Below are 15,000 nucleotides of genomic sequence, written 5' to 3' on the forward strand. Positions count from 1 at the left end.
TGGACATTCTTAACCTTTGTACGTCTGCATGCTTTTTTGAGTACTGAAAATCCAGCTTGTCTTGCTGGTAAATGCAAATTCAGAGTAATCACAATCTCACGCATCTGTCATCGAGATTAGATAAACGATAAGGATGTTATCAATAAATCCTTTGGAGAGATAAAGATAGCATTATCAATTTAACCGGAAGCAGGAAGACGGGTGTAACGTAAATGTGTCGTTAATGGTTAAAATGTTCTGCTCGAAATTTCGTCGTTCATAGAGTTATGTGAATGAAGAATGATATAGCACGCTCATTGGTAGTCTATACATTGCCATACTACTTTGAAACTAAACATATATGTAGTTTGCAAAATCCTTTTTGAGATACTGTTACACATTTTACGTATGTATATCCTTGAACAAATACCGGGATCCCCAAATACCCGTTATATCGTTTAGGCTTAACCATCCATGTTCAGCAGGTCAATAGCCCCAATGCAGTGACTGCCAGTTTAAATGTTAAGAAAATTAGACTATTTGTTGTAAAAAAGTTCCTGTATGCAGAAAAATGAAGTTCATATATTTTTTAGATTTTACCACAAGAAAGGTGTCATTAAACAGTACAAGGGAGGCAAATATTAATTGATTTTTATTTGTCATTGTTTTGTCCTCGCCGCTTTTCATGTCACGCGGTGATTGGCCAACACGTGGCTCTGACGTCAGACTCCATGATGGCGGGAGAGGAGACGCACGTCTCGTCCGCTCCGACGATGTTATTCTTGTCAATAGTAATAGGGGCTACTATTCTGGTCCTGGCGTGGCTAATTCGCCTATCAAGAAGCCAGACCAGCAATACAGCAGAGAAACAAAGTGAGTATTAAGCGGATTTTTGTGTGTTATCCGATATTTACCCGCTTAGGCGCTACCCACGATGTAGGCGAGTTGCGGAGGAGGATTTGCATGCGGCTGAGATTTCTGAAGATATTTTCCTTAACCCGCATCGACTGCCTGGCCCTCGGGATCACCGGCACTCGGACACCAAGAAGCGCGAGAATGGCGAAGAGAGAAGACGTCGTAGAAGCAAAACAAAGGCGAAAACCCGCGCGAAGTGGTGGCACGTGAGACCCGCTATGGCTCGCACTTCCTGCATTCCTCGAACCGCGGGAAATTCGGCCTCGCTGACGCTGCCCTGGATGTTATTTCCTATGTTTCACCCCGTCTTCTCCTTAATCCAGTTGGAATTAACCGTGAAGTGGCCGAAAGAGTAAGAAAATGAAGAGAAAAGGAGATGAAAACGAGCGAGACACGTTTCTGTCGTGTATGTGTGTCAGCTAACTGTAGTATCCCTGAGTAGGTCATTAACGTAGGCCTTTTGTGCCGTGCTATGGGAGGCGTTTTGGACGGAAGGAGAGCCTTCCGAGGCGTGTTTTAAGTGGTTTTAAGTGTTTTCTGTGCTTATGTTACCGTAATATTTGTGAAGTAAGTGTGATAATAGCCGACCACTGAATTGTTGGTCATGATGAGTTCAAAGATTTAACCTGACCTTTCTGAAGGACAGGTAGAGGAGCTACGTTTGATGTGGTTGCTGTTTTAGTGTTGAAAATAGTTATGTTGTCATCAAATGAGTGATATGAAAAGTCCTGCCATCAAGTAGTGTAAAATAACTTTCAGGCCTGTAGAAAATCAAGAGCTCATTTATTTCATGCTTGGCTATTTGTCTTGGGCTCATGTTGAAGCTGATGTATTGACAATGTAGTGTTATGCTAAAAAAAAATAGAAAATAGAAACAAGTTAAAGTTAGTGTGTGTCGCTGGGTGCTGTTATTTTGAGTGTTTACCGTGATAGAGGTGCGTGGATTTGAGAGATGTGTACCTGAAAACAAAGTAATCCTTAAGTTTGACAGGCAGTGGTAAAAAAGTTTACAGTATTGCCATCAGCTCAAAAGAACTTTAAATTGACCCCATTCTCAATGCACACACTATCACAAAGATTGCCATGTGGAACCTGAAACTACTAAAAAGGGGCTCTCCCCCTGTTGGGGTACTGATTACTTTATTTCCCAAGCCACTATATACTTAAACCCTCTGTACATTGTGAGTGATTTTATGCAATTACAGCACATAGAGCAACTGTATTATATCTTTTAAAATATAGCATACTTTGGTTTTAACTTTAAACAAGACAGTATTGAAAATCTTGCTCTCCAAATCCATATTGATTTTAGTGTCAAGCAAGGAAGCCTTTTGATTTTATAACCTTCAGCACTTGAACTTTGGTGTAAGAAGTAGAATTGCTAAGTAAAGAAATGGTAGACATATAGATTAGATTAAAACTTACAAGGTAAATGTATACTTAGGAGAGTAATTCTTCAGATAATCAATAAAATATTTGGGCAAAAAGCAGGGAAACCTCCATGTACAAAGTTCCCTATTTATTAACTTGCTTTTACCTCGCCAATGTATGTTCGTTTGCTGTCCTTTGCTAATGTATCAACCAACCACTCTGGTTACTGGAAAACCTCACTAGTGGAAGTGGGTGTCCAGGGGCAATCCCCCCTCCCTTGGTTTTTAGCAAGGGTCTTGGGTCACAAGGCATTGTTTGTGGATTCCCAGGTGTGGCCCAAAGGTTGTAGGTTGTTATGATAGATACTCAGTCTGAGGGGTACAGTCACTTAGTAAACAACTACCCAGCATTTCAATAGGATTACTGTTTGGACCTTGAACTTTTTGGTAATACATAGATTGACCCAGATATTTGACATAGCAGGGACTGGCATTGCTAGTGGGTATGTGCCATTTTGAGACTGCATATTTGCATTCTTTAAATAGACGTTATTCAGTGTCCCAAAAGTCCCCCCCCCCCCCCCCCCCTCGTAAAAAGTCTTCACCTTGTACATATGGCCTCCGGTTTCATACCCGGAGTGACCTAGGTTCGAGTCCTCGTCAGGGAGGGTTGTTATTTATCGATATCAATGCAGCATTGTATTCCATCTTTCATATCAGGAGCTGAAACTCGGGAGCACAGTGAAATTGTGTGAGGCTATAAGAGGCACTTTCCAGTCTTTTGTCTTTATTCACGGTGTCAACATTCGTATTTGGAGATTATTTCCTGTATTGAAGTAAAAAATGTTTGTCCTCTACAAAAATATCCTCTTCAGTTTGCCCTAGCTTGGTGTGCCCATAACATAAAGATTAACCTATTTTTAAAGGTTAGCAGGTCTTTGTCCAGTTGGAGGTTGTTGAGGGTTAACACAAGTATTAGTTTTATTACACTAGAAACCTATCAAAAAGGATATTTGTCAAAAGAAATGGATATTGAATAGAATTCATGGCTGTAATATTGCATAAAACAGGAAAATCCATTACTTTTGTATGTTTGAAGTTGACAGAATTCTATGCGTCCTACCCTCACCAAGACTCGCCTCATTTGATTTCTCTTAACCCACTGACACAGAATACATATACATGTAGCACCCTCTTTGATTTTGTTTTAAATCCATTTATGCATAGATGGCTCCAGAAGCACCAAGGCACCAGGAAGTCATCTAGTAGGCTTGCCTAAATTCACTTATTTCAGGAAGAAAAGTAATTTTGGTTATTCTTTACAATATGGATGTATTCACTTGAGAGCAAGGTCCCCCAATTCCTTCATGAATTTGTTTTACCCTTTTAATTTGCTGTAACTCTAGGCAAGCCCCTTTGGGCACTGCCTGAGGGGAGGGGTGATAAGGGGGCTGCCCACCCACATCCCACAGTATTTATGGTCTTCACCTTGGTATGCATAGCAAGATTAAAGCTGAAACTTATTTGATGATACATTTCATGTCTGCAGATTACTTCTTGTCCTGACACCAACTTTTTCTCCTCTACACCAAAATATCATATTCAGTTTACCCTAGCATAGTGTCCGTACTGTAAAGATTAACAGTATTTTTTTATATTGAGGATTAATAGTAATCCCCCCCCCCCTCTTCCTCTGCAATGGTTGGGGTAAACAGGCAAGATCAGCTAGACCAAGAAATTGATTCCTTGGAAACTGAAACGTTCTAGGAACTATCACTTCATAAAGGTATCAAAATCAAGCATAGTTGACCGTGCTTGTACCCAGCTTCAGTTTTAACCTGCCCTAAACCTTGGCTTCGTCTAAATTACTTCTAAATTTTTCAAGTACTTGTACTGATGTATTGAATTTGGCCACAATTTTTAACATTTTTTCATTCTTTGATATTTCACCTTAAAGGTTAGTCAACAGTTTAACACACACCTTACTGTTCTATTATTACACATTTATTGCTGCTCTATAGAAAATTTTATGAATTAATCTTTACCTACTGTCTTATGTATTCTCATTTTTAATAATTTATTTTTGATTAGAGAATCTTTGACGTGGAAGAGCAGTTTGGGCTAAGGGATTACTAGGATGCACTTTTCCCCCTCTTTTTGCTTTCTTGTATATATATATATATATATATATATATATATATATATATATATATATATATATATATATATTTATTTATTTATATAATTATATAATTATTATTATTATTTTTTTTTTTTTATTATTATTATTATTATTATTGTTTATTTATTAGAGATTTGCATTCATAAGATTGATGGAAATTTCAGTGAGTCAACCAGTTACTTACTCCCTTCTTTAAATGGATGATTTTTCTTGTGATGAATGTTGTTAGTGAAAAGCTGTAGTTTAAATTTTTTGGTAAGAGTTCTCCTAACCTGTTTTTAATTTTCAGATAACCTGTTTTTCTTTTATTTAGGTATAGTTTGTTTCCCACAGCCATGTAGGACAAATTTGTAATGAACAAAATGACTGAAAGTAACACCCTTTTTTCTAGTATTACCTTAGCAAGTTGAAAATAAATTGTGCAACATGTAATACCTTTGGTATACATTTATAGAAAATGTAATGGCACTATAATAATAATGGAAAAAAAACCTAATCATAAACACATAACAAACTGTGGAAGCAAAATATGTCAAATGAAGTAAACAGATTGCAAAAAAGATGCTGCACAAAGTAAACAGCAATCAGGTTGGGTTTTGGGGTGAAGCCCCTGGTTTAGGAAGGTTTTTGGTTCATATGGCAACGTTTGTGGATTTCCATTGAATGGCTGGAGTAATACAGAATCTTAGAGGGTTGTGGTCACTTTGTAAACATTACCAATACTTTTTATCATTTGCAATGGAAAATTAATTCACACACATTACAGGATTGCTAATTGAAAGAAGGAATGATAAATTGCAAGATTGGATGGCTCACTAAAAACTTCCTAATTTAATGTTTGATCTTTCATACATTTAGTGAAGGAGTAATTCCAATACTAGTAGGAAGCTGTGCAAGAGAGTACATAAATCTGTTATTTGGAACAGAAAACTGATGCATGCTTGTTACTTTAGTCCAATTGAAAACCATCCTCTCTGTCCGCAGGCAAGCCTAAACGCAAGGAGCCCCAAGCAGCCAAAAAGCCGCCACCTCCCAAACCGCAAAAGCAAGCAAAGACCCTGAAGAAGGCTGCTGTGACTCAGTATGCCCATCAAGAATTGATAACCACTCTCAAAGGACACACTGGCAGCATTACTGGGGGAAGCTTCTCATCTGATGGCAAACACTTCATAACTGCTGCAGACGGTAAGCTGAAGGATTGTTTGTTTACTCTAAGATTGGGGGAGGGGGATCAGTGTGTTAGTGAGTGAGTGAATTTGAGGGAAGGGAATTTCTCCATGAATGTTTTCTGTTTGGGTCTACTTAATGTGGTATGTTTGTGCGTCTCGTAATAATGTACAAGTAATAATTGATGTTACATTCTATATAAAATCATTGCTTTTGTTTCATAATCCGTTAATACATGGTGATTTGCTATTTTTGCCAAAATTGATATGCATTTCAATAATGGGAAAAATGTTATTTATAATGATCAAATGATGAAAGGGAGTGCAAATGATTGCTGCATAAGGAGGGCAACATTGGCAAATGGAATGAAACATGGTTTTGAGGGACCCTTTTAATCTTGCATGATACTCAAACAATAAATCTCTACTTACTTTCTTCTCTACCTTTCCTTTGCATTTATTATTGATGAAAAAATTAGAAAATGATACAACTTACCCTCTGGGAAAAACCATGCTCAAATCTTTTTAGACTCAATAGACTTTTATAGGTCATTCTCTGAGTATCTGAAAATTCAAGCACAGACTTGATCATTACTCTTATTACATTCAAATGATACACTAATCTTGGCATGATGGGATAACTGCCAGTGGCATCAATGAAGGTGATGGTCTCGGAAGAATAACTTGATTAATTTTGATTGTTCTGACTTGCAATAATGGTTCCAAATTGGAGAGTTTGGCCATGTAAGAAAGATGATCTGCAAATGTAACCATTTATCCAAGGTATAAATAAGTAAGGTCGGCTCACTTCAGCCTTCTGCTCTGCTCGGGTGTGGGAAGGAGGGAAGGGGTTATACTGAAAGATTTAAGACACTATATAGCTAAATAATGAGTGAGAAATGGGACTCCCAAAGGCAGATTATTTTAATCTGTTAAGATTGATAAACAAGTAGTTACTGCCGCTATCTTTTACCATGCAAGTTTGAGAATTCAAAGTAAGAAAAAGCATTGCTTATGTATCTTTAAGGGCACTCCAAAGATAGATTTTAAATTTTTTGTTTGTGCCATAGGAACTGAGAATTAAGATTGGACTGTATTAGATGTTACTGTTATAGAGGATTAAGCAAAAATGCCTGCAGTGCCTGTGGCAACCTACAAGAGTTTGACCACTTTGGGAGTCAGAATAAGCTGACTTTACTTGTTTAGACCTGTTTACCATAAAAATGCCTTAAAGGAAATGATAGTCATTATGACAACCCAGTATTTTTTCTCATTTTTATTAAGAAAAAAAAAAAAAAAAAAAAAAAAAAAAAAAAAAAAAAAAATATATATATATATATATATATATATATATATATATATATATATATATATGTGTGTATATATGTGTATATATATAAATAAGGAACTTGACATTATCTTGTTTTTTAATGTTGAATGCAGAACCGTTGTTGCATTTAGTAGAAATGTAGAGAAGTGATAATTACATTTTCAGTACATACCTGAGCAATTTAACCTTTTATGACAATAGGCATCTTAGTGTAATCACATGCTAAATCTTGTGTGGGAGTACTTCAGATTTTTTTTTTATATATTAATATTTCTGGCTTTAACAAGATTGTTGGATCTTGTAAAGGACAAGTCTGAAAAAGTATATATGAAATTGTTTTTTTGACTTGATGTACTGTTTTTCTATACTTCAATGTTTAACATTGTTATAGGACTTTCCTAGCATAAAGATAATAATAAACTCTTGACTAAAATTTGATAATGTCCTGCCTATGTTTTTATACAGGTTTACAGACCCTTGTTAAAGCTGTACTTATTCAGTGCTTTCAATCTAAAGCTATTTTTTCCCCACTGATCTATTTGCTGAGATCTCTTCGTTGAATGCCTTTACTGAAAAGTATTTGAGTAATGATGGTTGTTCAGTGATTATGGTGGCATGTTGTATGAGAGATTGAGGACAGGTGATAGATGGTATGGGGCAAGCCTCTTTGTTAAAATCAGGTTTTCCATTGCCAAAGGCAAGCTTTGATCAGTATTGTGGAGGGAGTGACATCTCTTGAGTATTTAAGTCTTCCGTGATTGCAGGACAGTGTTCTCTTTCTGGGACTCTTGCTTCTGCCAAAATCACCTAGACTTACAACTTTAGACTGCATAGATCCATAGGTACTTGAGGACTTCCCCACAGTGTCCAATAGCAGACGAGTTGGGTGCAGATTCAGGTACTGAGCAGAGTTGTTACTTGTGTGGTTCTTGAATAGGGACTCCTGTTTGGCACTTCAATTTTGTTAGGTGTGTTAGCATTAACAATTTCTTGTTAGATTTGATTTCAGAACTTGGTAGGCAGTCCATATAACCTCTAATATAACTATTAGAATATTCAACTCAACACCTTAAGTTTTCTTTCCCTTATTTGGAGTGTTTGAGAGTTGAAGTGGGAATTTAAAAAAACACCATTCTTAATTTTTCTCCTTTGCTTCCTAGTAACTTTCCACCCTAAATTTTTTATTGCCTGATTTGAGATGTTTATTTGTGAACATGCACATGTGCACATGTATACATACATTTTTTCGTCTTTTTTATTAGCTTTGGTAGTATCCAGTCTTTAATTTGAACTTGAGCAGGGTCAGTACAGTGCACTCTGCTTAATGTTTTTTCTACTTTTATCACATATAATGTAGATTAGAACTTGATTAAAGTTTTGATTATATTTATTTGTTTGTTTGTGAACTAACATTAAGCAGAGTTCACTGTTTTTCTCCAGTGGGGAGTGGCAGACGCTTTGATCCCGGTGGCAGAAGTGGGAAGGCAAGCTGTAATGCGAACCTATTCTCTATAGAAGATTCTCTGGATCTGTCCAGTATATCAGACGGCAGCAGCAGTCTGGAAGAAGTGGACACCTCGTCTGTTAGTAGCAGCAGTCAGATGGCAAACAGCAATGCTCCATCTGATACAGAAGAGGTTATCATGGTGTGCAATCCTTCAAAGATGTCCCGGCGCCAGCGTAAGAACAAGAACAAGAGGGCAAAAGATGAACAGAATTGGATCATCAGCTGGCCGCAACACATCAACAAAGGCTATTAGTCAGAGCACCAAAACTCTGTTTGATAGCCTTGAAAAGACAGAAGAACAGCTGTATGATTTACTTGTTCCAAAGTGTTGTGTTCTTGAGGAACGAGTTCTTAATGGTTATCCATATGCAACAAACCATGGGCTTTACATTTTCAAGCCTAATGGCTACACAACATTAGCTGGAGTTCTAAATGGCTGTGAACTCCTAGAAGTTGAACTTAATGCAACAGAACGTGAAGATCTACACAAGACCCTGGATGTAGAAAGTAGTTCAGATTACTCTGAACCAGAATCCTTAGAAGATTTAAGTGTAGGTGACACATACCAGGATGATAACCATGAATCCTCTTCAGGGGTCAGTTCTGACAGCAAAGATAGTGAGGTTGATATAGAAGGTAATTATGGAAATGAAATAAATTCAAATTTTAGTGAATTTAGGAACAGTACAGGAAGCATGGATTTAAATTTTGATTCAAAACATGCTACATTACAAAGGAACTTCAACAAATTACAACAAATAGAAAAGTGTAAAAGATGTAGGAAACATTTCAGTGTTAGTGAAAATGGAAGTGATGTGTGTGAATATCATCCAAAGAAAATGGTGTTAAGAAGAGATGGAAGATTACACTATCAGTGCTGTAACAGAATGAAAGGTGTAGCAGGATGTACCCAGACTTCTTATCATGTATTTCATCACTTCAGATCTGGGCTGAATGGTCCATTAGAAGGATTTGTAAATACAAAAGATGGGTCTCCAAGAATATTTGGGCTTGACTGTGAAATGATCTTTACAAGCAAAGGATTTGAATTAGCAAGATTAACATTGGTTTGTGTGTCAGGAAAGGTTGTGTTAGATCTCTATGTCAAGCCCATAGGTGAAGTATTTGATTACAACACCAAATTTTCAGGAATCACAGCTGAACACATAGAAAGGGCTATATCATTTACAGAAGCTAGAGAGAGATTGTTGAGAGTGGTTCCATCATCTTCAATCATTATAGGACATAGCCTAGAGGGTGACTTGGCTGCCCTAAAGTTAATCCACCGTAATGTTATTGACACTGCCTTGCTCTTCAAGCCTCCACCCAGCTCCCCAACCTTGAATGGTCCATTGATGCACAAGCAGTCTCTGAAATCACTGGCCAAAAGACATCTTGGACGAGACATTCAGAAAGGAGGGAGTCATGGACATGATAGCCTTGAGGATGCTACTGCTGCCTTAGATTTGGTATTGAATAACATCAAGGAATCTCTCTTTTTCAGGTCTAAGGTTGCTCCATTACCACTTGCACTTCAGAATATGTGATATGATCAATGCATTTCTGCAGACTTCTTAATCTGAATGTTTGAGGTGATCATATTGCATATTGTGCCTTAATCATAGGAGTTCTGCTAGTTTGTTTGCTTGCTGCATATAAAATGCTGTATTGTTGCTCAAACTTGTCCCTTTTTCATGGTCACTAGTGGTGCATTAGAATGCATTTCACTTTTTTAAAGGTGCATTTACTACTAGATAAACTGGTTAAGGCCCTGCTTGATATCAGGGATCTATTTATATGTATTGTGGATTTTACAGATTTTCAAACTGGTTTCCTATGGGAATTTGTATTTTAATTGATCTTTATTGTAACCAAAGCCAAAACGTATGTAGCTACTTAAATGGAATGGAAAGTTAATTTGGTGTATGGATTGATCTAGAATATTTACTGTTTAGTACGAAAACTTGTATGGCAGCTTTTTATACAAGGGGTTTTTAGATACAATGCAAGTGGTTGTGAATTGTCTTTCATAGTGATAGATTGCTACAGTTTTTGAGTTTGGGAAGTCCAGGGAACCTGCCAGGCTGTAATACCTGTGATACTAAGCATTCCAGTTAGTGCAGGAATTGGAATACTCAAGGACTACCATTACTCCTCAGAATGATTGTTTTGTGCTTGTTAGATAGGATTTTTTTATTTATTTATTTTATATTGACCTGTAGCTGTACTGTCTGTATTGTTTTTACTAGCTTGCAGTTTTACCGCCACTTTTATGATATACTGCAAGATGAATTGAACAATTTTAAGATTTATTGACTAATTAAGTACTATATGGGGAAAATGATCTTGTGTATAAATTTTAGTTTAGGATACTTGATCTCCTAGAATAATTTCTCTTTTTAACCCGATAATATTTTATTCAAATTTCCAATTCAGTGATCAAATTTTTTCCACTCAGTGCTATTGACTTTTCCTTCAAATTTTAGAATTGTTTATTTAATCTATTTTTATACTCCTTACTCTTTAAGTTTAAGTAGCCCATATCAGAAGAAATGTACAATTATTTTAGTGATTGACTCTGTCAGTTGGGCTGCGATAGAGTCAGTGCTCAGTTGTCAGTAATACTAAACTTCTTGTTTCTTTTTATTATTTTTATTCTTTGTTTTCTCATTCCTTGATCTCTATCTACTTATTTCTACCATTTATACACTTGCCTTTTGTAGCTGTCATAGCACAATATCAGTTTGATCTTTGAGTCTTTTGTAGGAGAATTCAAAGTTTGCTTCTAGGCAATTTGAATGTAATCAGAGCTACCCTTTGTAAAGTCTGCAAATATTTGCATTTCAACAATAAAAATAAATGCCATCAGATTTTATATAATCCTTGATAATTCTGGCATATTTTACTGTCTGTGAGCTAAAAAGATGCATGAAGGAATTGGATTCTAGCTGTATGAGGCTAAGCAATGTTAAACGTCTACATACTTTCTCTTTATTGAAGTAAAGTGTAATAGTGTGGGGGGGAAAAATGAAGAAAATGAAGCCCGGTTAATAAAATTCTAGTTCACATAAATGGTGGAACTATATTTTCCAGTATTAAGCTCGTGATTTATTTAAATCCGCTAGATATTGGACAAAATGTGAGTATTAGATTTTTAAAGAAATCCCAAAAAAAACGCCACCCATGGGGTGGTTAAAGTTTGGCAGATAATTTCCATGACACTTGAGATTGGGAAGTTTTGGAGGGACGAGATTACAGTCCCAGTTCATACGAAGTATTAAAACTCCGCTGGAAGATTTTTAAAAATGGTTTTTATTTCTTAGTGTTCCTTGCGAAGTGTAGATTTGAAGCATAAGCGGAATACCATTTTATTTCATGCAACCCAAAGACCACTTATCCTAAGGATGATGATAAGGATATCTGGCCAACTCCACATTTGAACTTAAAAGGAAATCTGCTTATATGTAAGTCTGTTCGCAGTACGTTAGGTTTTACAGTGTGTACCGGAAATCCTTTGGCAAACCGTCACAAGTGGGACGGGCGGAGTGGTCTCCTGGCCAAGCGTCAAAATGTTCGTCAAGTGCGAAGACGGAAAAGACCAATGTATGACGAGCTTTGGCACCGGTAATGGCCTAATGACCATTGGGACGGTATGCACAATGGGTGGGCAGTGCTAAATGAAATCAACACACCAAACCAAGAACACGGTAAAACGCTAACAGTAAGACATTCTTGGTAAAACCCTACCATGGCAGAGCGCACGCACACGCAAACGCTCCTTCGGCAGAGCGCACGCACACGCAAACACTCCTCGGGCAGAGGGTGACCGGCGGGTGGCGCATCAGGGACGCAAACACTCCCTCGGCAGAGCGCACGCACACGCAAACACTCCCTCTTACAGTAAACACGCGAACACGCACACCCTTTACAGAGCACACGCACACGCAAACTCTCACCCTTTACAGAGCAACACGCAAACACACACACCCTTTACAGAGCTCACGCACACGCAAACACTCTTTACAGAGCTCACGCAAACACACACACCCTTTACAGAGCTCACGCACACGCAAACACACACACCCTTTACAGAGCTCACGCACACGCAAACACACACACCCTTTACAGAGCTCAACGGCAAACACACAGCACACCCTTTTACAGGAGCTTCACGCACACAGCAAGCTACACACACGAAGCCCTTTACAGACTCACAGCACACGCAAACACAACAACAAGACCCTTTACAGAGTCCGCACGCACTTTACGCAACACACACACACCCTTTACAGAGCTCACGACACGCAACACACTACACCTTTACAGCGCTCGACTCACACGCAAACGACACCACAGCCCTTTACAGGACTCACTCACCGTTCACGGCAAACACCACACCCTTTCAGAGCTCACGGCACACAGCAAACACAACACCCACCTTTACAGGCTCACGCCAGAGAACACAAAACACCACACCCTTTAAACAGACTCCGTCATCGGACGCAAACACTCACCGTCCCTTTTACAGAGCGCACGCACACGCAAACACACCACCCTTTAAACAGATAGTCTTCACCGACAACGCACAACACACGACACCCTTTACAGAGCTCGACTCCAAGCAAACACACACACCCTTTACACAGTGAGCTCACGCACCGCAACAACACAGCCACCCTTTACCAAGAGCATCGACGCACACGCGAAACACTATACACCCTTTTACAGAGCTCACGCACGGACGCACAACACACACACCCTTTGTACAGAGCTCACAGCACGGAGGCTACGCAAACACACTACTACCCTTTACATAGCTCACTGCACAACATCAAACACACCACACCCTTTGTACAGAGCTACGGCACGACGGCAAACACACCACCCTTACAGAACTCGACGCAACGCAAACACACATAAGCACAACCCTATGTACCAGAACTCACGCAACCAAAAAGGAAGAGCACGCAAAACACGCAAACACCCCTAACCCTTTACGAGAACTGCGCAGCACACGCAACCACACCCCTTTATCAGATCTCACGCACACGCAAACACCACACCCTTTCAAGCCACCGCAAAAACACACAAGCCCCTTTAACATAGCCACACACGCACGCGCACACCCTTTACAGAACACATGCACGCGCAAATACTCATACATGTACATACATACATGCGTGCGTACATACGTACACGCATGCATGCGTACATACGTACACGCATGCGTGCGTGCATACGTACACACGCAATGCGTGGCGTGCATATTCACGGACAATGTCGTGCGGGTACCTTACACCATGCGTGCTTCACAATCTACGTACACGCGTATGCGTGCGTACATACGTACACGCATAACACCTACGCACCAACGCATACACAATACGTACACGCATACATCATAGCGTACACGCAGACACATACGTACACGCATACACCATACGTGTAAACCATCCACATACGTGCCACGCATACACATACAGTACAAGCGCCATACACAAAAGAACGCACATACGTACACGAATACACATACGCACATACGTACACGAATACACATACGCACATACGTACACGCATACACATACGTACTCGCATTGGGGGGCACATACGACCCGCATTCCCATAAAACGCACATACTTACACGCATTTCACATACCACATACTCACATTACGCATACACATACGTACACACATACACATACCACATACGTACCCTCATAACAACTACGCACATCACGTACACCATACACATACCAAAAAATATAGGGAGGAAAAATAAAAAAAAAATAGCAAACAAGCCAAAAGCACATACGTAGCGACGCATACACTCTCACATACGCACACGCATACACATACGCACACACATACGCACACGCACACACATACGCACACGCACACACATACGCACATACGTACACGCATACACATACGCACAGATACATGCATATTCACATATATATAGACATACACACATTCTCTCTGTCTCTCTCATATATTATATTATGTAATATAATATAATATATTTTATAATATAATATAATATTTTATGATATATAATATAATATAAGACATACACATTCATACATATAGACGTACACACACACACGACACACACACCAACGACACTAACTCTCACAACACACACACACCCACACACACACACACACACACCCACAACACACAACACACACATGCGCAAGTACACACAAGCACCCACCGCAATTACCCCACAACACTACAATCCAAGTACACACACACACACACGCAAGTCACACGCGAACAACCATCTTAACACACTCAAGTACATGACACACACACACACTCAATTAACAGAACCAAACACCCACGCAAGTAACACACTACACACACCCAAGTACACACACACACAACGCCTTACAACACACCACACACCCGCAGTAACACAACACACACACACTCAAGTACACCACACACACACACAACACGCGCAAGTTACACACCACACCACACAACGCAAGGTACAACACACCACGCAAGTACACACACAAAGAAAATACCACACACGCAAAGTA

At 38.9% G+C, this 15,000-nt stretch overlaps 1 protein-coding gene across 1 annotated transcript; it reads left to right on the top strand.

Moving 5' to 3' along the window:
* The first annotated feature begins 694 nt into the window (after positions 1-694).
* Positions 695-11,314, top strand: LOC119578729. The gene is given in 4 exon segments (XM_037926337.1): positions 695-852; positions 5,431-5,631; positions 8,383-8,645; positions 8,647-11,314. Coding segments are annotated over 4 exon segments (1,956 nt in total). The 5' UTR covers positions 695-710; the 3' UTR covers positions 9,997-11,314.
* Positions 11,315-15,000: the final 3,686 nt, after the last annotated feature.

The sequence above is a fragment of the Penaeus monodon genome, chromosome 11 (genome assembly GCF_015228065.2).
Source record: "Penaeus monodon isolate SGIC_2016 chromosome 11, NSTDA_Pmon_1, whole genome shotgun sequence".
Taxonomy (NCBI): domain Eukaryota; kingdom Metazoa; phylum Arthropoda; class Malacostraca; order Decapoda; family Penaeidae; genus Penaeus; species Penaeus monodon.